This window comes from Electrophorus electricus, chromosome 5 (genome assembly GCF_041902795.1).
Source record: "Electrophorus electricus isolate QZ-2024a chromosome 5, ASM4190279v1, whole genome shotgun sequence".
NCBI lineage: Eukaryota > Metazoa > Chordata > Actinopteri > Gymnotiformes > Gymnotidae > Electrophorus > Electrophorus electricus.
This window is the reverse complement of record NC_137501.1, coordinates 19,541,043-19,566,473: the sequence shown is the minus strand read 5'-3', so window position 1 is coordinate 19,566,473 and position 25,431 is coordinate 19,541,043. Positions and strand designations below refer to the sequence as shown.

The window sequence follows — 25,431 nt, the reverse complement described above, 5'->3', positions numbered from 1 at the left end:
ATAAGGATGGATATTGTCCTTTGCTTTATCAGGTTTGCAATAGAATTCATTCAGGCTGGTGGTGGTGGTATTGTTGTTGCATCAGTAGCAGCAAGTTGTTCTTCAGCTTTTCTGAATATTCTTTCTTTGCTGCTTTAGTTCTTTTCCAACCTGTATTTGACCTATTTTGTAAAATACTGCCCCAATTTCTAAATGCCATCTTTTCTTTTCAGATGAGTTTACCTGAAACCCATTTTGCATCCTTTGTGTTCTAGTCAGAATACAGCTTTCTTTTCAGAAATTAATGATTAATTATTTATTAATTTTTCAGATTAATGTATATTATAGTGTTAGTATAATTGTCCAAATATTGAAAACATTACGTGAAACCATATGTTGTGCATTGAATGTGTCACCAAATTTGATTAACTTTTATTCTGCAAAGAGACTAAAAAGAAATGACAATTTCAGGATTATGTTTTTGCCCTGCCCAAAACAAAGCTTTCTTATTTATATATTTATTTATTTGTTTGTTTATATTATTACAATTAAAAGTAGATAATATATGGCATTACAAAACAGTAAAATTCAGTTAAACAATTAAATCACATCATTGTCATTGATGATTTTTGCATATAATATTTCTAAAATAAACTTATTGAAAGGGAAGTAAAAACTTGCTTTTACTTGCCTAAACTAAAATTTTATTTTGCAAATAATTTTTTTTTTTCTTCAGTATTTGTGTTATGTACAGAATAGTAATTATGTGAAGTGTAGACACATAGGTTAAGCATTTCACCAACAAGGAGACTGGAATTAATAAACATGTTTTACAGTTGCAGATATTATAGCATTAATAGATATTAATGCTATAATATTGGTGAAAATTGGAATTGTTTGATATTCATTATGTATGATTGAGTTATTTTTAACACTGCTACACTATTAAAAATATCCCTCCCAAAAAAATAGTTTCTGGTTGGGGGAAAAAAAAAGCAAAACGCTTAGTATCACTTGCTAGCTGTGACTCTAGTAAGAAAATTTTAGCTGTTGTCAGTAAGGAAGGAATGCCTAATTAATCTTGACAAATGGAATAACTCTTACATACTTTGAGCATTTTATAGACATGAATACATAACTGATTGAAAAGCTTAGTAGTCATTTGATGCTTGTAATTTCATCGAAATTGGCTTGCAACCAGAAACTTGTTTGATTTAAGAGGGATTGTGAAGTGATTGAATGCAGTAAAATGTTTAACTCCTGCAGATCTGACCTACACCGCAACTTTTTTAAACAAAGAAATACAGATATAATTCTGTTATTTACTTATTTACTTTTTTCATCTGCTTCTTCTTTACTTCTTAAGTGTCTGTAATCTGTGATGATCTCTCAACATATGGGAGTAATCTAGTTCTGCCAGAGATCACCAACTCCTAAATAACTTCATCCCTCCACCAACCTAAAGCTTTTCTCTGATCCTGAATGCTGAGTGAACTGGAATGGTGATGGTGTGATGCTCACCTCTTACACCTTTACTGACTAATAATGCCATCTTGCTAAATTGTTCAATAGAGTTTGATCATGACACTGTGTTGTTTACTGAATATTTGTACTTTATCTAGCAGGGAGCTAGTGGAGTGACCTTGGGAGAAGAATAAAAAAAGAGAATGTAGTATGAACCAGGAAAGTAGAATAATTCTGAATGTATTGTGGAGGTGTGGTGGTATAGGAGAGTCGATCAAGGAACAAGTTGCAGAAGTGCAGTTTCAAAATATGAGAACTTGTTGACTCAGTGATCAAGGAAGGCTTGTATTCTGCTGAAGTATTACAAGTGGAGTCTGCTCAACCTAATACTAGTATAACTATTAAAATGTAGTACACTACAGTGGTCTGGAAGGGTATAAAGTATAAGGAAAATGGAGCAAATTTGCTGGCCTCTCATCGATTAAGCAAGATTATTGTTCAGGATGAAACTTTTGCCTATTACTAAGAAATACAGAGAGTTCTTTTTGATGCTTTTCAGAATTTAGTTTGTCAGCATACAGAAGGAACAAGCGGAAGATGGAACAGGCAGAGAAGCTGGAGACCGTGTATAATCCTTCAAAGAGACGACGACAATCAAGTGGAACTGTGAGTAATGTAATGGCTTGTATTATTTTCTCGTCAGTTGCACGTACAGATCTCTTGCAAGTGTCATTTTATTGTAATAAAGTTGTTTTGTTTTTTTTTAAACCACTGACCTTTGCCAGAAAATAATACTTTTCATTAGGTGTTTCCCAAATATAAAAACATTTTTCCCACCTGCATGTTTATCTTTAGTAAATCCGTTATGTTAATGATAATGCCACAAAAGCTGGTCAATGTAGTTGTATTTTCATTGAGAGTTGATTTACAGAAGTGGTTTATTGACCACTGGTAAGGTGCCAAAGTACAGCAGTGCTTATTTGTGACTGATATTTGTAGTTTGCAAAATAGAAGATTTGTGGTTATTTTTATACGGGTTTTTTATAAGGTTTATATTGACTGTAATTGGTATTTTTACATACAAAACATTGTCATTATTAAAATTTTAATTTAAAATTTCATTTTAAATATGTTCTACTCTATACATAGTTATCATAAATGTTTTTGGATTATGCACTTTACATAGCTATTACCAGCCTCTAATTCCTGAGGAATCAGCAGAGAGGAGGAAACAGAAAATACTACAAAGCTGTGTACAATAAGTAGCAAATAATGATTACTTTGAAAAGGCCACCAAAAAATAATTCTAAACACTATTTGAAGATATACAGTTTTATTAATGCATATTTAATTTGTCATTGCAGTGTTTTACAGCAAAAGTTAAAACTTTAAGTCAAAGTTAAGTTAAATTTATTTATATAACACTTTTTACAAAATATGTTGTCACAAAGCAGCTTTTCAAATGTCTGAGTCCAAGCGCCCAGTGAGCAAGCCAAGGGCGACAGTGGCAAGGCAAAAGGCATCTAGAGCATCAGGAAGCAACCTTGAGATGAACCAAGACTCAAATGGGGGGGCCCCATCGTCCTCTGGCCGACAATGGACATCACAATATTAACAATATGGACAATGATGAGCAGAATAGGTCGTGAAAGAGAAATAATAATAAAATAAAAAAAAATAAGAAATTAATGTCTAGTCTGGTTTTCTAGACGTCTTAGTCTGGTCCCGATGGTGTGCACATGTCCGAAACCCATCCTGCACAAGAATGTCCATGAAGGGCAATGGAGAAGTTCTTGGCTGGGGTGGAAGTGTGGTGGGCTACAGCAGGGGAGATCAGGGTGAAGTGGGAGTAGCCATGGCAGCTGAGATGGGTTGAGACATCAGGGGTAAGTGTACCTCAGCAGAAAGAGAGAATAGATTATTAGGAATGTCCAGGTACAATGGTGTGTCAGTTAGGGAACTATAATGTGCAAAGATGGACATCGGCAGATCCAACTATGGAAGCGTAGCTAAAAGGATGGAGCCAGAAGGACCCACAGGCATGAGGGCATTCTGGAACATCAGCAATCCAACCCTCTCAGTCAACAAACCTTAGTGACAAGAGAGAGGTGAAGTGAGAGCATCATAACATCCCAGTTTACCATAACTCTCAATGCTCATGGACCCCCAGACCTACACCTTTACCTAAGATGGGAAGTAGTTTATAAAATTCCTGATTGTACAGATAGGTTTTTCAGCCTAGTCTTAAATATTGAGACTGTGTCTGAGTCTCAAACATGTACAGGAAGGCTATTCTATATTGTGGGAGCTTTATAGGAAAAGGCTCTGCCCTGTGCAGTAGATTTTCATATTCTTGGTAAGAGCCTGTACCTTTTGATCTAAGCAGATGCGGTGGGTCATAATGTACCTGGAGATCTCTAAGGTACTGTGGGGCAAGACCATTCAGTGCTTTGTAGGCCATTAGAAGTATTTTATAATCAATACAAAATTTTATTGGGACCAATCTAATGTAGCTAAGATAGGAGTAACATGATCAAACTTTCTAGTTCTAGTAAGAACTCTGGCTGCTGCATTTTGTACAGACTGGACCTTGTTTAGGCACAGAGGTAGGTACAGAGATATAGCACTACAGTAGTCCAATTTTGAAGTGATAAATGCTTGGACTAGCTTTTCTGCATCATGTGAAGAAAGTATGTTCCTAATTTTAGCAATTTTCTTGAAGTGGAGAAAGGCAGTCCTAGAAATATTTACATGAGCTTCGAACGAGAGACTGGGATCCATGATCACTCCAAGATCTTTAACTGTTAGAGAAGATGTGATTGGGAAACCATTGAGCTTCATTAAGTAATTAGACAGTGAGGACCTAGCTGTCTCTGGGCCTAATAGAAGCACCCTTGTTTTGTCAGGATTGTGAGAGAGAGTTTCTCAACATCCAGAGTATGACGTGCTTTACGCATTCCTCAATAATAATAAGCCGATATGTCCTCTGGTTTGGCTGAGCATCATCAGCGTAGCAGTGAAAACTAGCACACTGTTTATTTATAATGTCACCTAGAGGTAGCATATATAAAGAAAAATGCAATTGCCCTAGAACAGATACTTGTGGGACTCCATAGTTAACCTTGTTGTATGCTGAGAAGTCTCCATTTATGTTAACAAACTGGTAGCAAACAGCTAGATAAGATTTAAACCAGGAAAGGGCTATTCTCCTAACCCCAACACCATTTTCAAGTCTATCTAGTAAAATGTTGTGATCTATAGGGTCAAATGCTGCACTCAGATCACACAATATAAACAAAAAGACATAACCCTGGTCAGAAACCAACAACAGGTCATGAACTACTTTAATCAGTGCTGTCTTTGTACTATGCTGAGGACTAAACCCTGACTGAAAGACTTAATGTATCTTGTTCAGATTCAGGTATGAGCTTAGCTGCTGAGCTACAGCTTTTTCTAGGATATTGGATCTAGGATGCTGGAAATAAATGGAAGGTTTGAGATTGGCCTGCGGACAAGGGTCAAGGTTAGATTTTTTGATGTCGTCTGATTATAGCAAATTTGAAAGGTTTAGATTCGTAGCCAATGCTCAAGGAGGAATTTATTAAATGTAGTAAAGTTTTAATTACTTCAGGTAGGATTTCCTCTAGAAAGTGTGTGGGCAGTGAATAGTAAGCAAGTGGAGGACTTTGAGGTGTAAATTCTGGCTCTTGGATAGATGTAAAGGGTTCTATAGTCTTTTTTGGCTTGGTTGTTCTGATCTCCAAGTAGCTGCTCGATGTCACGTTAATACTCTGATTGTTATCTCTAATGTGCTTAATTTTCTCATTGAAGAAATTTGTGAACTCATTACTATGTGATGTAATCTGAGCATTGGTATCAGTTTTATTCTTTATGTGCAATTGTACTAAGTGGAAATCTAGGATTATTTTTGTTATAAATTATGGCACGGGACACCTTCAGTTATCAATGGAATTGTCATCAAGAGTTATGTTATGTTCAAGCATAGAAGAAAGCAGCAAGAAAAAAAATTGTACAAGAAAGCTGAAATCCACTGGCATTTTCCTTTTTTGACATCACTATGTACCTTATGTACCCACTTCTTATGCTGTTTCCTGAACTATCCCAGGCTTATTTCATCCATCACTTTTTGCATACAAACTTTCCAACCTGTTGGAGAATTAGTTTTTCAAGATCACCCCAGCACCAAGGTGGATTTCAAGTAAAGTCACATTTATTCGTCATTTGCATAAACATACAGCACATTCATTCATTGAAATGCTTGTGGTGATGCACGGGTAACTCCTCTACAGCAACATTGGCATTGATATACGGTGCAAATCTTTGAGAACATGCTGTTTAAATGCATCCTCTGTTGACGGAAGATAAGAAGCACACTGCTATAGAAGGCAGAATGAAAATAAATAAAAAATCTATATATATATAAAATGACTAGTTGACATACAGAGCCAGATTCATAAAACTTAACGGTAACTGCTCTAAACCATGCAAAATGTGTGACATGGTATTTAATTCCTTTTCGTAAAGTCTCAATAATTAGCACACTGGTGTCAATGCTGCCTTTAGTTCTTCTTGTCCAAGGTGAAGGCCAATCAAAATCAACACACAATGAGGCCATGCATATTAAAAACCCACCCCAAATGATAGATGAGTGATTAACCCCATGGTCATGAGACCCGTGACACACTGAAATTTTCCCATAAAACTGGAATTTGTAACTTTCACCAAGATGGGAATTGCATGGTTGTACAGAGTTCGCCTTCTAAGTCATGGCAGAGCACAAAACTGTATCTCTTCTCATTCTGAGATCCTGCTAAAACAAGTAACTTTCTTTTGTCTACTCCTACTATTGCAGTTGCAAAGTTTGCGAACATGCTCATTCCAACCCAAAAACATGCCTTTTAAATAAATCTGTCAATTAGATAAATGTGCAGTATTTTATTGTTGACTTGCATGTGACTAAACATTAGAGAAAAGATCATCCAATCCACATTGGTTTACTGTTGCTTACCATTGGAGTCAAGGTGGTTCTATTATGAATTGTCAGTGTCATATGTAAATGAAGACAAATTGTGGATCAATTTATGACACAGATGGTAAAATACACTGGCAGTCCACATTTATTAATGAGGAAATGTGCTAATCAAATCAAAATGTGTTTATATAGCACTTTTTTAAACAGATGTCACAGGCAGCTTTGCACACAGTGAGCAGGCCAAGGGAGACGGTGGCAAGGAAAAAGTCCCTAGAGCATGAGGAGAAACCTTGAGAGGAATCAAAACTCAAAGGGGTCACAACAGTAATAACAATTTAAAAAGAAACGTAAATGAAAAAATAAGCAATTCATGTCTGCTGCAACTTTCTGGAGGTCCTAGTCTTGTCCAAAGGTGTGCATGTGTCCAAGACCCATCCTGCAAGAGAACGTCCATTAAGGCAAACGGAGAAATAGTTGGCTAGGGTGGAGGTGTAGTGGGCTACAGGAAGGGACATCAGCGGGAGGTGGGAGTATCCATGGCAGCTGAGACGGGTAGATGCAATGCTATTTGTAGTGATCATCACCTTTAAATCTGGCAGTAGATTTTATGAATTTTGCCAACCATTTTCTTCTTTTAATTTTGCTTTGGCCATACAGAAGAAGAACATCATGTCTTGCCGTAGACAGTTAATTACTGAGGTATTCAGTCGAACCAGGATGGCGAAAGCATTTTACTTTGTCACAGCACTTCCAAACATTTGCAAAGAATTTCCGATTTTAAAGTAAATACTGATTGTGTCTCCCACAAGCATTTTCTCAACAGTTGTAATGCTGACTGGCACAAATGTCTTTGTGCCAGCTTGCCCTGTGTCTAGGAAAGCACTAATATTAGGCTGTAGACTTAGACAGTATTTAATGCACTTTTTAGAGGCAGTTCTACAAGTTTCAAGCCAAAGGTATATGTCCACGGAGGTGCTTCAGTATACTCTGTAAAAGCAACAGAGCATTTTCTTCTTTCTAGATCTTTCCGTAAACCTTTTGCACTTATGCAAGTATTAATCTATGTACATCTTATTTTATGTTTGTGAATCATCAAGGAAGCAAGATGAACCTTTCTGAGGCAACCTGACTGGTGTCAATGTTTCTAATTCTATCGTTGCACCACTAAGTCATCATTTCATATTTTCTTGATTAGATACACAAGACTACCTGCCAGACTCTCCAGCAGTTCAGGAGCCATCACATCTGAGCTCAAACTGTGACATCACCATATCAGCTGAGAAGAAAGACTCTCTGGACTCCTTTGGTACTTTTCATAAACAGTTTTAAGCCAAATGGATTGGTTGTCCAAAGCATCTGCATACCGTACAGATTGCAAGGACAAAGTGGAGAGCTTACTAAATTTGAACAATAATCAAGAAGACGCTGATACTAGACTGTTGCGACATGCCATACCCCTTGCCAAGACATTTTACAAATTGTTGCCAGATGTAAAGATATTTAAGTCCTTGTGTTGCTGTTGTATGCAGCTGCAATGGTTCTAAAACTGTAATATGCACAACATCAGTAGTATGTGAAGCACCCTCATATCGTACACAGATGGCACTGCAAATTTGTTACATGCACTGAATGTTAAACGTTAGTGTTTTCTGTAAGTATATTAAACAAATGAATTAATAAATAAAAAACAAAAACAAATGAAAATGATAGCAGCAGAGTCACTTAAAATTACTTATTTTAAGAATTTATGTTCATATTCATATTGTGTGCCCTACACTTTAAGCATTTCAACTAACTGGCCTCTGTGGTACTTTTCTGTGTCAGGACACAGAATTAGGAGCTGGTAAATGCATAATCCAAATACCTGTTTTCATGGAAAGAGAGCAATGGCTGAATATAATGATCACATTTTAGTGACTGTTGTTATTATTTTAATAATAGCCCATTTATGCAGACAAAAGAAAGAGAGATGTGTGGACAAACATCAGAAATTGCATATTGCGAGGGAGTTTTAGTTCAGTATTGACTGGAATGTCTTGTACAGTTATGCAAACTATTGAGTTTGAAAATATTTTATCAGTAAGACATCTGATGAATACATTCTACAGCTATTCAGTTTTTGTGATTCAACAAAGCACTATTAGGCATCACTAGAGCAAACACTGCCAACAAGCAATATGTCTTCTAGTGAGCAGTATATAGTGCTTTTGGTGATGTTAGTTGTTTTGCTGCCTTGTGCACAAATTGAATAACCAAATAATGGGTTTCCCTCCACACTGTGTCTAAAAAATCACAAAAAAGGGTCCCAGTACTACTGGCATCAGAAATGTAGCCCTAGTTTATTAAAGACCTCCCATATATTTTATGGTAGATATGCCCTTTTAAATATATGAAAGTGTGTGTGTGTGTGTGTGTGTGTGTACACGTATGTATAGAATTATGGAATTATTATTGTAGTTGTTGTTATTGATTAACATGATAAATAGTATAAAAAGCAATACATTCAGATATTGTATGTAGCTGGTGATCAGTCCTGTACAGTAGTTAGGCAGTAACTTAATTGTTATTTTGCTTTATGATTGATGATTGAATCATTGTCCTAATTGCATGAGACAATTTTGGCAAAACTTTAGCTGTTGGAGAGATTGTCCCACATTTGTTTCTGGAATACTTTTGTGAAAAGAGGAGTTCACTTTGGGATTTTTGTCTTGATTCGTGACACAAATTTAGCCTAGCTTCCTACAGCTATAGAATACTTTGGTATTGAGGAGTTTATGGTTGCCTTAACTACAAGATGGTCGGGTCCTTCAGATACAAAAAAAAGGAAGAAAGGAAAACCAGTATTATCACTCCTGTACCACAATGCTCAATGAATGGTAATAGGTATTTGTAGTGATGCACTATGTTTGGTCATTCTGCATAATGGCCAAATGTCTCCATGGCTGCAGTACAGACAACATACAGCTACTGTCACCAAAGGACAACACATTCCTGCTATAGTATTGCCCATACTGAGCAGAACATGAGTCCCCTTACATCAGGGATGTAGCCAGGATTTATGTTCAAGGTGGGATGAGGAAAGAAAATCAAAAATTTAATTCACAAGTTCAGTGCAGTACTAGACACTATGAGAATCAGTTGTTGCATTCACACTTGATCATTTGATTTGATTATTTAATTCCTAGAGGAGGCCTTGGTCCTCTGAAGGCGGTTTGCCAACAGCTGCAGTTTCTAAAAACTTCTATCTAGTGTAGTGGAAGCTGCCGCCCCTGCTACTGCGACAGCAATTTACCCTGAGGAAACCTTAAACACCCCACTTGGAACATCTCCTTATCAAGATGAATTGGGAGACCAGCCTTTGTTCTCCTGTCTGACTGGACCTTCACCCATAGGACAAATCATAGCATCAATATCTGCGAGGCCTCTGATATAAACACCAGAACCCTTTTGGCTCTACAAGGATGTCACCTCAACCTTCTTATCAGGTCTTCAAAGCCACTCTGTAAGAGAGGTTTATTACTCCGCAAGGACACATGTCCCAAAACGACCCCCTGGTCTGGCCTGGGGAACTAAAAGACCATAAAATACCTCGGTTGGAATTTAACAATGACCCAGAATACCTAGATTCACGACCCAGAATACCTAGATTGGAAAAACTTGTTAAAAGGACTAGTAGATTTGAACCTTTCCCATACGCGAGCATTGCAACAAGACAAAGTTCAGATAAAGAATATGTCTGTTGAATTTGAGGAATGCAACAAGATTTCTTTGACTGTGTGGACACAATCCACCGCACCCCACAGTGACTATGCTAGGTCCCCCAGCTTGACTTATTAACCATGTACAGCCCAGCAATGAATTTTGATATACATAACAGTCTAGGTATGCTTAATACTGAGTGAACTCTAACTAGCCATCACCACTGAACTGTTATGAGACTTACTCCCTCTAATTTTGTGTTAACCTTTTCCCTATGTCTCGGCTATTATCTCGGCTATTCAGTATTAAGTATTTATTTTTATGTTTTGACCCTATTATAGCATTTGAATATTAACCTTTATGCTTGTTACTTAGGTGATTACCTCCTCATCTGAAGTATTATTTGAATTATTAATTTTAGGACAGTTACAGTACTTGTGTAATAACCATGCTGTCTATTTTTCTCTATCTCTCATTTCTGTGCTCTTCTGTCCAAGTCATGTATTGTGCATCTGTATTTCTCTTCTTTTTGTTAATTTTTTTTTATCATTCATGAGCATGTTATGAAGTGTTTATGTAAGATGTTTGTTTATATATATATATATATATATATATATATATATATATATATATATATATATATATAAAATGCGTGTGTGTGTGTGTTGTACATTATATACACACCTTTTAAATGAAGTGTTACCGAAAAACCAAAGCATTGGCAGGAAATGTGGTTGAACCCTAGGTTTTCTTGGCAACTTTTGGCATTTTCACTCTGGCCAGAAGCTTTCCCCAAGACAGTATTTGACTCAATACTCAAAATAAGACTGACCATAAGGAATTTATTTAAATAAATTAAGTAAATTGTTGTACGAGTGCACCACATGCTGATTTACTTGCTCTACCTAACCTTCCAGCCTTCCTGAGTTTTGGTAAATTAATCATTGGGATTTATAACTGCCTATGATTTTAAAGTGCCAAACAATAATTTAAATTGCTTTAAGCAGGTGAGTGAAATCATGGTGGGTCATGAGGAGCCTATGTCTGCCTCCTTGGATACAGTGGGAGCCATTGTTGTGGATCAGGAAGGGAATGTCGCAGCTGCTGTGTCTAGTGGAGGTTTAGCCATGAAACACCCTGGACGAGTGGGCCAAGTAAGTCAATGTTCCTTCACTGCACTGCAGCAATCAGTCTTACACAGGTCTAGGCTACTAGAATTATATATTCCTATTTGAAGAAGAAGAAAAAAAATCACTAAACATTGCACAAATGTTTACACTTTCTAAGGCTGCTCATTATGGATGTGGCTGCTGGGCTGAAAATGCACGTGATGCTAGACCATACTCTACAGCTGTGAGCACCTCAGGTATGAAAACCTGCTTTTTCCAGAGTGTCTATAATTGTGTCTGTATACACATTTTATTTGACATTTAGATTTTAAGGGGATTTGTTGTTGTTATAAATTACTCTAGATTAATGCCATTCTGGGGTTGATGGTAATAGTCTGAGAGAAGATATAATTTTTTTGGAACACCTTAAATATTTTTTGGAACACCTTTAATATTTTTGTTCTGCAAGATAATCCCTAAGTGCACATTTAGTTTTAAGATTTATACTTATACACTTTAACACTAGTTATCTGAAATTGCAGGATTTGAATTGAAGAAGACACTTTAGCCAAGACATTCATTCATATCCAGGCTTATTTTCCCCATCATTTAGGTTCCATTTGAGCCCATCTAATACAGAAGAAAATGTCAAAAAAACCAAAAAGCACCTTTTATTTTTGGTATGTATGTGGATGCTGGAGATTCATTTTCAGTCATGCTCTATATTTCCTGATTCAACAGGGTCCTGTCATATAAAATGAACAATTTTGATCTTGTACATGAAATTGCTCAGGAGCTACACAGTATTTTCTACTAAGTGTGCTAGAAATCTCCAAAGTGCCCAAAACCTCCCCAAATGCACACAGTCATTAGTTACTATACATCCATTGTGCAAGAGTGTGATTTTTGCTACAACCTACTAAAAGACAATATTAATTCCATTATAGCTTCATTGTTAAAGGCTAAACAATATTAGCTTCATTGCTATCAGCCTAAAAGGCTGTGCTGGGAAAAATACTTTAATACTGTAAATGCTGTAATACTGTAAAGAAATAGTATTCATATTTTATACTTACAATTCATTTATACTTACAATTTTAGCAGGATCACAATTTTTCCAGCATTAATTGGAAACATCCAGTGAGTTGCAATACAAACATCATAGTCTATGCTAGCTTCCTCTCACCTTCCAGCTCATAACTGCACCCAAACAACTCCACATAAACTTCAGATAAAGTAAGCCTTTTCCGTTCCATGAGGTCAAAAAGTATTGGCGATGAAATGATTCACTAAAAACAATCTCAATGACTGCATTAGTTTCGCCAAACAGTGTCACATGCATGCACTACACTTTATCTGGTTTAGAACGCAAAGCAATGTTTTGCTGTGCGCATTGTTGTAGCTCAGTAAGCGGGTTACCAAATAAGGCAAGTAAGGCATCTAGGCTTTCGTCTAAGTGTCCTCGCTTTGTTGAAACAGCTGCCGATCATTCAGATTGTGCCTGGAAAACATTTGTGAAGTAATTTGATAGGGCCCCTCCTCCCCCTGCCCCCAACACCTTGGTGCTCTGTAGGTGTGAACGAGTCTGACTCGAAGAAAATAGCTCTTTATGGCCCAACAGCAACAATTAAATCTAAAAGAGGAGGGTGTTAGGGGTCTATTCAGGAACACTTCTACATAAGTAAAGTGCATTTTGTGGTAACTAAAGGCTTGTGTATTTTGTGTTAGGTTATGAAGGAAAGGAACGCATGTTTTTTGTAAAAAGATGTGAGCCAGCAAATAAAGAACTTTACTAACATTCTATGTACTTTTAAAGATGTCACACAGTTGCTTTGATCGTAATTGAATTTTATATGACAAAATCGGAAGTTATCATGGTGGGTCATGAGAAGCCTAAGCCTCCTTGGATACACGTTTTAAAAGGCCATTTAAAAGGACAGGCACAATTGTTGTGGATATTTACCAATAAAACAGCATAGGATTTCTGGCAAACAGTTGCATGTAGATAGCTGAAAATTGGTAAGCAGGTACTTATATTAGTCCTAAGAAATTCTATGTTGATGTAGTGTATTTCAGGAGGTTTGATGTGATCAAGTGATTTATTTGAGTATGCCAGACTGGGCCCACTTGCTAAAGGGCGCAGGTGCAGTCAGAGGTTGACACCTAACGTGTAAAGTGTACAAGAAGTCATTTAGATAGTTAACTCCTCCTTAATTACTAATGTTTTAAGCAAAAGATATAGCCTGCCTACAGCTGGACTTTGAAAAGGCCACAGTCGGTCTAAATGAGTACATGGATACCATGATGATGTACATAAATTTCTGCAAGGACAGCTGCATTTCACAACATGGGTGAAATAACAGCAACAATAAACCATGGTTTTCAGTGGAAATTAGATGTCATTGGAGGGACAAGGAAGCAGTAGTGGGAACAGATTTCTCTACAAAGAGGCCAAGTACAGACTGGGGTAAGGGATTAAAGAAGCAAAGATAAAAATGATCAGAAAAGCTGAAAAGCCACATTACCAACTTCAGTTTGGTGAGGAGAGATTAAAAAAAGGTGAGAAAAACTACGCATCTCCTGAGCAACTGCTGGCTCACCTTCATGCTACATCTCAACAGTCCTGGACAATATGCTAGAGTCCTGTTTGTGGACTTTAGCTCAGTTTTCAACACTGTAGTGCCATAGCTACTGTAGTTCAAACCATCCCAGCTGTCATGCCAGATTTATATTTACATTTACCGCATTTAAGAGACGCTCTTATCCAGAGCACAAAAGTGTTTTGCCAATGGACTGTGGATTTCCTGACAAATAAGAGATAGCAGTTGTGGCTAGAAAAACACGTCAGACCCCCAAACCCTCAGTGCCTGAGGGCCACAAGTTTGTATGCTCTCACCCCTAGTCTTCAATATTGATACCAATGACTGTATTTATTGAATAAGCAGAGATTCATAACATTAATTGCGTATTAATGGCCAGGGGTGTCTATTTCACTAGAATCATTATAACAACAAGCCTAACAATGTAAACAAGCTAAATTTAACACAATTTGTGGAAAATACAAGTGTAACATTTTAGCAGGGATGAGGCAAGAGACAGAATGCAAATGCAAGACCTTCTTTAATGAGCAAGGGAACAAATACACGGGAGGCTATCATAGAGACTAAACAGACGTGAGATCAAGGGGAAACACTTAGGCAAACCAAATACGAAATGAGCAAGGAGCAAGTTAAGATATAGGTGGAGAACTAATAAAAGGTAGAAAAACAAAACCACGGCACAGAAGATGGGAGACTACAGAAAACTGAATAGTAGAAAACAGAGGCGACGCCAGCAATGGCGACAACAAATCTAACAAACATGGAAAACAAAACACAGGACTTATATAACTGAGACAATTAAAGACTAACCAGACACAGGTGAACATATGAACAGCAAAAACTAGAACAAGGACTGGAAGTGAGGACCAGGTGAAAGTAATGACAGGTGTGGAAAAACAGACGTGGGGAGAAGAAAACGAAACTAAGGAATGGAAGCAAAACAATAACACGGGACAGGGAGAGCATAGATGCCAGAGGGCTGGCCAATTGTGACAAGTGGTTAGCTAAGTTCATAATAAAAATTTTTAAAAAAGAGAAACAAAAAAAACTAGATTGGTTTATGCAACCTATGGGAGTAATCAGTGGTAGCTCAGTGGTTGACGTTCTTCACTTGTAATAGTAAGGTTGCTGGTTCAAGCCCCACCACTGCCCAGTTACCACTGTTGGGCCCCTGAGCAAGGCCCTTAACCCTCAGTTGCTAATAATAATTGTAAGTTGCTTTGGATAAAAGCATCAGCTAAACACTGTAAATGTAATCAAATGGGTAATCTACTTATCAATCAAGACCAACAAAGGAAACTGCGAGGGAGTGTCTATTTAACTTGCTAGGAGTTAAGATCAGTCTTGTGTCCTACTGCCTGAATGGCAGTGAGAGTACTGTCCCTTTTGTAAAATTGCCTAATGTCTCAGTCCACTGTTCCTGGGTGCCACTGATGGTGAGGAGACCAGGGTTCTTAGACCAAGAAAGTGGACCTTCAGATTTGGCTATAGTGAGAGTCACAGACCTTTTCTGAGACGTGGGTTCTTTACCGGTGTATTGGAATTCCAGTGTATTGGAATTTCAGTCTCAACAAAAAGTGTGTTCATTATGAGCCATGATGGGTAAATTCCAATGAATACACACTAATGAAAAGAAATTAGTAAGATAACATAAAAAACAAAGACAATTAAAATGTGGTAAACAAAGATAACCTTGAATTTCTGTCTGCTTAGTGAGAAGTTGGTGACTTGTTTAAGAAACAAAAGCAAGCTCTTTGCCACCTTCGAAGTTCAGTGGGGGGGTTGCCCCCCGTTTCAGTCACAGTTCGCACATAGGACCAGACCAGACTAGACTGCTTGACTTGACTCTACTCATCCCACCTGAGGGGGTAGAATTTGTCAGTTATATCTTGGAAGGAATAAGACCTGCCTAGGTCATGCATGTTCAGTAACCTCTGTTCATGACTGGGGAAGCGATATAGGGAAACAGGAATACATAGAATTCACCACTAAATAAATAAAGCACTAACAGAATTAAAAAATAATAATAAAGAAAATCAGATATTCCTGTCCTTTCCTACCTCCTGGTCTTAGAACGAGAGTAGAGCAATTGGATAATGAGTTTAATAGCTTTTCTGGTTTCTCGACGTTACAAACTACTAACTTTAATATATTGTCTAATTGGTTCATATAGAATTTCTGGTAAACACAACTAGTGGTGATTGATGATTTGTTTACAATATGCATGAAGTAAACAACATACAGATGAGATAATATGACTAAATAATAAAATTAATGAAGGACAAGTAATGAACACAATAAAGCAACAACAGGAGATTACATTAAAATCACCATACATTATTGGTTGATTATTTGACATCATAGTAGATTAAATGGTAAATTGTTACTTTGTGAATATGTGGGCTGAGTAAAGTTACTTGCCCTGGTCAGAATTTGAGTCTAATGGAATTTATGGTCTTCCTTACTATACCAAGGTTGGTAAGAGCTTTTCACCTTACCATCCATCAGTTTATGACCCTTCAGGGAAGGGAGTTGAGGGTCAGGAGCCAGGCCATCATGATAGCTAGGCCATTTATGGCTTTGTTGCTAAGCCTCTAGGCACCAATGGTCTGGTCTGTGGCCTGGGGGTGGAAGAGAGCCCCCTTTTGACCAGGTCAGAATTTCATCAGGGGAACAACTATTTTCACTACAAGATCCTGAAATTTGCAGATGACACCACTGTGCCTCATTGCCAATGGTCTGCCTACAGAAAGGAAGTTGAGCTGCTAGTCCCCTGGTGCAGTATCAGCTTCGCGCTGCTGAACATGCAAAAGACAATAGAGATTGTGGTGGATGTCAGAGGCTACATCTCATTCCTACCTCCCATCAACATCAATGGCTGTGTGGTTTCTACTGTGGAGTCACTCAAGTTCCTGGGCACCATCAAATCCAGGGACCTGAAGTGGGAGTTATTTTCTTTCTAAGTGGCACAGCATTATCTTAACATTAAGTTACTTTGAAAATTAATTAATTCTTTTTTTAGAACTAATGTAAAATTAAAGTAGAATATTGATATAAATTTAATCTAGGAATCTCAATTAATAGAATGTACATGTACAGTAATGCTTATTTGGTCTACAAAACTACCTGTATTCACTTTATTGGATATTCTCAACAATTGGTACTGGGACCAGGACATTAGAGGGATAGTGGCACTGCTTTTGTAAAAAAGGAGTAAAAAAATAATAATAAAAAAAAAAAAAAAAAAAAAAGGTTTCCACCTTGTATTTCTAATGGGAAATGTCACAATCCATGTACTGATATGGTTACTATTTTTATACTTACCAGCCCTATGATATTTTTGTTTGTTTATTTTTTTCATTCTTTATTCCTTTATGTGGTTTTCATGCGTCCAAGTCATTCATCATCTTGGAGGGTGACAGTTCATCTTTGTTTTGTTTGGGGTGGATTGCATCAGTTTTTGCATAGCAATAAAATCCACACAATTCTTTACAAAATAATTAATGTAAAATTTCTGAAAATTGCAACTCTTTGAACAGAAATAAGCCTATGAGTCTTTTTTTAAGAAAGTGAGGTTTTCCATGAATGTTTATTTGAATGAGATTTGTGATTAATAGGTCTAAAATATACATTTCTTGATGTGTTGATTATGGAGGAGGGAAAATGTGTATGTTAAATACTTGGTGAAAACATTACTTAATGGTACAAAATCTTGTTCTGTTTGTATGTTGCAGGATGTGGAGAGCATCTTATGCGCACCATGCTAGCTAGAGAATGTTCCACAGCTATGCAGACTGAGGATGCACATCAAGCCCTCCTGGAAGCTATGCAAAATAAATTCATTGGTGAGTACTTATTCATTTAACACCTTGAAAACAAATGCGGGTATTTCAAAAAGCAGGATTTCTCTCTTACTCAAATTACTTTTTAAACCAAATGTCAAGAACGTGTAATAGAAAGGTAATAATTGGACAATCCTAACTTGGGACTTTATTTGGTTTAATCATGAATTCTGCTTTATGAAGTACAAAAGGATGAGTTTTAGCACATTATCTAATTTTCTGCTGCTTTGTAGATTTGCTCACAATATTTTTAACCGCTTACAACAGTGGTTTTGTTGTGGATGTCAATAACCCATTGTTTGGCCTGTGGTATTTTAGGAAAAATTGACACAAAAATTCAAATGTGGACTGGTTATAGGCTTAGATTGTTTGTGTGCTATAGGTTCACCATTTCTGGCCAGTGAGGATGGTGTTCTGGGTGGAGTAATTGTTCTGAGATGCTGTAGATGTGGAGAGGACCAGAGCTCTGACAATTTCCAGGCTCTGCTAGGTATGATCTCCACTTTCTAACACTGCACAACACTCACTCTAAAGTAATACTTTGCTTGTGAAACTGACATTCTATCAACACAGCCTTGTGATAAATTCACTTTGCATCACAAAGCATATTTTTATTTTTATTTTTTCAATCCAAAGGTGTGGTCTATTGCCATGTTTATCTTATCTTATCAAGTTGCCTGTTTTATTTTATTGGTTTTGTTTAGGAAGTAAATCGTGCCTTTTTTGTTCTAAGAAAGATGATTAAGATAGAATTAGGGGAAGCAGGAAATATCAACCTTAGAAAAAAAAAAAAGAAAAATGTAAATTCTGGACCAACTAAACATAGACACAAAAAAATTGTCAAGAAAATAATAATGATACAGTATGTTTATTTCATAATGTGGAAGCTTTATAGGAAAAAGCTCTGTCTGCTGTGTTAGATTTTCTTATTCTTGCTACCTTTTGATCTAAGCAGACGTAGTGTGTCGTAATGCACATGCACTAGGAGTTCGCTAAGGTACTGTGGGGCAAGACCATTTAGTGCTTTGTATTTTAGAAGTTTTACAAGTATTTTATAATCAATACAAAACATTTTACTGGGACCATGTAATGTAGCTAAGATAAGAGTAATGTGATCAAACTTTCTAGTTCTAGTAAGAACTCTAGCTGCTGCATTTTGAACACACTTAGTGGTACAGCTAGATAGTAAGGCATTACAGTAGTCCAATCTTGAAGTGATGAATGCATGGACTAGCTTTTCTGCATCATGTGAAGAAAGTATGTTCCTAGAAATATTATTTACATGAACTTCGAACGAGAGACTGGGATCCATGATCACGCCAAGATCTTTAACTGTTAGAGAAGATGTGATTTGGAGACCATTGAGCTTCATTAAGTAATTAGACAGTTAGGACCTAGCTGTCTCTGGGCCTAATAGAAGCACCCCTGTTTTGTCAGGATTATGTGAGAGAGAGTTTCTCAACATCCAGAGTATGGCGTCCTTTATGTATTCCTCAATAATACTAAGCCAATATATGTCCTCTGGTTTGGCTGAGCGTCATCAGCGTAGCAGTGAAAACTATCACCTATCACACTGTTTATTTATAATGTCACCTAGAGGTAGCATATATACTGGTAGCAAACAGCTAGATAAGATTTAAACCAGGAAAGGGCTATTCCCCTAACCCCAACATTTTCAAGTCTATCTAGTAAAATGAGATCTATAGGGTCAAATGCTGCACTCAGATCAAGCAATATAAGCAAAGAAACATAACCCTGGACAGAAGCCAACAAGTCATGAACTACTTTAATCAGTGCTGTTTCTGTACTATGAGTCACAAACCCTGACTGAAAGACTTCATATATCTGGTTCTGATTCAGGCATGAGCTTAGCTGCTGAGCTACAGCTTTTTCTAGGATCTTGAAAATAAATGGAAGGGGTGAGATCAGCCTGTAGTTTAACAACTGACATGGGGCGAGGTTAGATTTTTTTTTAAAAGTGGTCTGATTACTGCTTATTTGAATGATTTAGGTATGTAGCCAATGTTTAATGGGGGTTTATTAAATTTAGTAAAGGTTCAATTACTTCAGGTAGGATTTCCTTAAGAAAGTGTGTGGGCAGTGAATCTAGTAAGTAAGTGGAGGATTTTGAGCACGAGATCAGAGATGTAAGTTCTGGCTCTTGGATAGGTGTAAAGGATTCTATAGTCTTTTTTGGCTTGGTTGTTCTGATCTCTAGGTAGCTGCCCATTGTCACATTAATACTCTGAATGTTATCTCTAATGTACTTAATTTTCTCATTGAAGAAATTCATGTAATCTTTACTACTGTGTGACGGTGTAATCTGAGCATCGGTGTCTGTTTTATTCCTAGTTTGATGTGCAATTAAATAGAACTAAATAGTAATTGCGGATTATTTTTGTTATTTTCTATTAGGGTCGAGAGTAGTACATCGATAGTATGACTATGTTCTCTATATCCACACCGGTATTAAAAGTGTATGTCCACCAGAGTGTGTGGGTTCTCTTATACATTGGGTGAAACCAATTGATTCTAATATAGAACTAAAAGCCAAATTCAGAGGGTCTTGGGCACTGTCAGAGTGAATATAGAAATTGCCAACAAGACTGGTTCTTTCTACTAGAGTGACTAGATTAGAGAGGAATTTTGCAAACTCATTAATAAAATCTGAATAGGGTCCTGTTTGCCTGTAGATGCCAGTTAGTGGAAGAGTCTAAACGGGCTCTTTTTGAGAACAATGAATTGTCAACCTTGTCTTGCTATTCCCCTGTCAAGTCGTTCCAAATCTCAGAATCATCAGGGTCATCAGGGAAATCATAGTGGACTTTTTTTCTTTATATTTGTGCCATATGTCACAGGTAACATGTTCAACCTTTGTTACTCTTCATATACTTGCTCAAACTCTTGAGAAATTCTTTGCCCATATCAGAAACTGAAGTGGCTGCATGCAAGCAACTGGGATTTCAACTGAAGTCATCTTCATTGTTGATCCAGTGTGCTGTGGCTCCAAGAAAGCCTCTCATCCTAGAGTCTGACTATATGTTTACAGTCAGTGACACATCTCCATTGGCAAGTTAATTTTTCATTTTAGTTTGCCTATCTGCCACCAGACTGTCAAGCTTTGTTCTTTGACTCAATAGGTAGTACTTGTTCATTATTGACAAAAAGTAATGAAAACTTTGATGTTCCATTATGGATCTTGGATTGTTGAAGGTCCAAGTTTTAATGGCTTTCTGCTGAGGGTCATTGCAGTAGTATACTGGCATTTGTCTTTGATTCAATGAAATTCGAGATTAAAGGCTGGTTAAAGACTTGAAACTTGCTTGACTGACTTGGTATTCATGACTTGACACTTGACTTAGACTTGAGAGAGATGGCTCAATATGACTTTTATTTTTACTGAAATTTGTTTTTATAGAGATTAAGTTATTTTTTTGATTTTGAAGCATGCCTGGGTATTAATATTACAATGTGCACAAACCTGGCAACCTTCCAGGATGCAGCAGACTAGAAGAAGCCAACGTGCGAGGAAGGGGATATTCCAAAAATAATAACGTTTGGATTTAAGGATGTCCATGATAGCAGTAATGCAGAGAACAGAAATATGCCATGTCTGCACTTCAATGACACCATCACAATGTCCAATTTCATCTACAAAATGCAGAAGGAAAGGTATGTGACATTTTTTAGCTAACTTATTGGCTGGTTGAATGCTAGCTAGCTGGAAAGGTAAGATTATCTAGCTAATGCTAACTAATTTATGCAGTTAAAACAATCAATGACTGTCTTTTAGCGGATGGTTGAAGGTTAACTAGTAAGGTAACATTAGCTAGATCGGTAAGTTTAAGATATGTTAGACTTGGCTTCAAATTGACTGGGCATTTTACTTAATAGACAAAACGGCCAATTCATAGAAATTGGACTGGAATATGTAGAATGGAAAATTCTATATGCTTTTCTTACCTGGGCTTCTGACATGCTGTTAATATTTTTTAAGACTTCCTGATTGAGTCCTAGTTATAGTTGCTACAGTTTCCAGGGTTAATATTAACTGCCCGTCTGCCTGTCATTTTCTCTGTTTTTGGATATTTTCATAAATACACTTTAAATGTTCTTACTTATAGCGTGATATCCATGTTTCATATCGAAATGTTCAGACCAGTGTCAGCTCTCTTCCTAATAAGGTACAATTTGACCTAGAGCACTGCATAAATGAATGCTCAGTTTGGTCAAACAAAAGTCATGAATTTTGCACAGAAGCACCATTTGGCATGCTAGCTAGCTAGTAGCAGACATCGTTCCTAAATGCGACTGTAGTTATCTAAGTCCACTATTATAGTGATATTGTAAAAGGACTTTCATTTAGCCATTAATCCTTTATTTTCAGATTTTTCTTCATCAAAGGATTCAAACCCCTCAGGCCCCAAAGCTCCATTACCTGCATCACTGCTTTCCAAATTGGCTGTAACTTCAGTAGCTGTAAACCTTTTGCACAAAATTTTAACTAGCTAGCTAACTGTCAGCTGACTGAGGAAGGAAATGTTTCCGATGTGAAGAGTAAATCCCTCGTGATTTCATGATTGTTTATTGGTTAGTTTCACACAAATTGACAAACACATCAGTCACACATGGTGATTAGGCAGATAAGACCCAATTGGCACACAAACACAAACACAGGGACCAAACAATGAGATGACGTGTATCTTAATCTGTGTCTAATCTCTTATAGGCTTTTTACTCTTACTATCAACAAAATTGAAAGGGCAGAGTCTACAGATTCAGGAAACGTTTGAACTATATTTCTATGCTGACTTATTGCAAAGATATTAATAAGAACACTGCAAAACATTAAAGCCAGTGCACCAGCGCATACTGGTTGACCACAACAGGTTATAATTGACCCCTGAAACAATAGGAAATCTCAGATAGAAACATGGAATTTGAGTGGTTATTTGTGTTATTCTGCTGAGAAAAAAACCTTGGTTCCGGGAGGCCTGATATTTTGCAAGCTAGCCTGCTGCAGAGTGCAGAGTCCCTTGGCATTTTATGATTGTTAGTCACAGCTAACAATAAATGTTTAACATGGGATCCTTTGCATCTCTTGTTTATACACATTTCAACAATGGAAGGTAGTGACTAATACAAGACCCTAGTAATAATTATAAGGTATGAAATACCTGTTTGCAGTTTCTGAGTAGTTGTTAAAATATGCCTGATCTTTCATGTTACACACCTATTAAATTGCTGGCTTGCTAATAGTGGCTCTTGTTTGCAAGTTGTGAGCAAGTTCTTATTCACTGTGCAAAATGGAATACACATGTTTTCACCACAAATGTGAACCCACTGTCCTAAAGAATGGCCTAAAATATGGCCTAAAATCTGTTGTATTGGACCATCTGCTATTATATTCAGGACCAAGGTCCAGGTTGTTCATCCTGTAGTATGAGCATCTCCATTTGGTCTTGAACTGCCAGCAAGATCATTCATGGACACATCGGTTTCCTTTCCTCCTTGAACAAGTCTGACCTGGTCAACGTTGCTACCAGATTCTCCTCTTTGCTGTGTCCTCGATTTGGAATGCTTACTTTTCTCTCATTACACCTGTAAGTCTCTTGTCCCTTAAGGTCGGCGTCTTCCTTATAGGTTCTCTTTCTCTCACAGGTTCACTGTGGACTAATGTCTCCTGATGCTCATCAAGGGCTCAGCACAATGAGGATTCACTTGATGGATCACAGGTAGGTAGAGCATCTGTTCGTTCCTTTTAACTCTGCTTTATCAGGTAACCAAATCTTAGTAAGAAGTCATTGAAAACCTTTTCTGCTGCAGTCTTGCTTGAAATGTTGCATACCTTTTGAAGTGGTTGACCACAACCAGAGTATACTTGTATCCACTCCTACTAGGCACTAAGTGCAAGTAATCAACAGAAATTAGATCATATGGATTACTGTTGGTTGTGCTGGCCTTGGGGGTGTGCACATCTCATGGGTTCCTTTGTTTTGGAGCCTTCTTGTCCTGTATGTAGGTGTCCCATATGGCTTATAACCAGCTGGCAGAACTAACTGCTATTATCCACCCACTCTAAATCCTTTTTATCAACATGTATCATATCTGACTCTTTTAGCTTCAGGATCTCTCCAGTCACAGGATCTTCTTGCTGAGCTTTCTGCAGTTTTGATGGGTCTGTGTTTGGTAACTAATGTTTGGCTCAAGTTTTGATTAAATAGCAGTGACTCAATACACATCAAGCATTTTTCTCTGTTTGGCTGCCTTCCCTTGTAGCACTCTGTTTCTTTGGTGTGCGCCTCTGTGCACTTGAATCAATGTCAAGGGGGCATTGTGAGACAGTGTCTGCATCTGCTTTATATTTACTAGACCAATAACAAAGGAAAATCCAAAAATTGGTCAACTCAGCAACATGTCCTGTGGCATTCAACATATGTTATTGGATTCTTTTGTGAATAGCTGTTAAAGTGAGGGGTACAAAACAAGTAGTCTCTGAAGTTCTCTCAGACAGCCCACTTGAGGTTGAGAAACTCACAAAGGTTCGCAGAATGGAGTCTCTAATTTCTTTGTGCAACTCTGTAGCCATTGATTTGGAGATTCTGTCACTGGTACAGAACAACTCCCAATCCTTTGTCAGATGATGACACATGTATACTGGAGGCAAGTGTTTGCACTTTGCATTTTTCTGTTCTCTGTTGTTCATGTGAGTGCCCTGCTGAGGCACTCAATGGAAGCAGCTCACAGATGTTCTTGGTGAAGTAGGAGGAAATCTTGGATATATACACACAGTAACTCTTTCTTCTTGCATTCTCTGCAGATGCAGATGTCTTATCCTGTAAAACACAACCTCAAGGTTTGTATGTTCAATTCCAAAACCAGATATAAATCACTTCATGCTTTACTAGCTCACGCTTGGTGAGTCTAAGCTTACCCTATAAAGATGAAGGCTCTGGGCTTTTCTAAGCCTCTCAACATTTTCCTCAAAGGTCCACGCATTATTTAGAATACTATCCAAGCGTTCTTCTTGGAGTGTTGAGAGCATTTATTTTATGGATCATGGCTGACACATTCGTCAGTCTGAAGAGGATACACACCCAAATCCTAAAGATTCTAGGACATGTCGAAGACAGTGAGAATCTTTCTGTAGCTTATCCGTAGTGGTAGGTCTTCCATTGAGGTGTATATTATGTATGGCTTGTTCATTCAGAAACTAGTAATTCATACACTGTTGGAGGGTGCTATCTTTTTTCACATACAGACAAGCAGTTATGAGTACGGAGAATCAGACTATGTTTAAGAAGATCTTCAGTGTACTTCTTAGGTTTCCTTGTAGGGAGTGGGGAAGGGGGGATTCAAAATAAATATTTCTTTAGTCTTGTGAATAAGTAAATTATCTTTCAAAGTGATGCACATTTAAACTAAGTATGTACCCCCGGTCATGGCATGACTTTTCGTACAAAGGCTTTGCCAATCCACATTTTGCTTCATCCTGCTTAAGTTGAAGGATCCTATGGTTGGTTTACACTATTATGAGATCCACCACCTGGATTTTTAGAGACTGACCCTCACCTAAACTTGGTGGTTAAATCTCCCTACCCCAACTAATAGCACAATCCTGGTTATGTGCTGGAGTCTCCTTAGTGTTGTTCTGGGAGGCAGGAAAAGTTTGGTGTGGTTATATTTGGTATTTATTTGGTGTGGTTATCCTTGGAAGTCTTCAAATAATGAACATTTACCAATTA

General features: G+C 37.4%; 1 protein-coding gene across 7 annotated transcripts in view; it reads left to right on the top strand.

The window, feature by feature from the left end:
• The window catches only part of LOC113570350 (threonine aspartase 1), a 51,215-nt gene that overhangs the window by 20,250 nt on the left and 5,534 nt on the right, over positions 1–25,431 (top strand). For 4 of the 7 annotated variants that reach the window (XM_035529646.2, XM_035529644.2, XM_035529648.2 and 1 more), the window contains 5 exons: positions 2,003–2,109; positions 11,143–11,289; positions 11,423–11,501; positions 17,579–17,689; positions 18,069–18,176. In XM_035529646.2, the coding sequence (XP_035385539.2) occupies positions 2,003–2,109; positions 11,143–11,289; positions 11,423–11,501; positions 17,579–17,689; positions 18,069–18,176 (552 nt within the window). The other 3 variants (XR_004776463.2, XM_035529647.2, XM_035529645.2) reach the window with 3 other exon arrangements.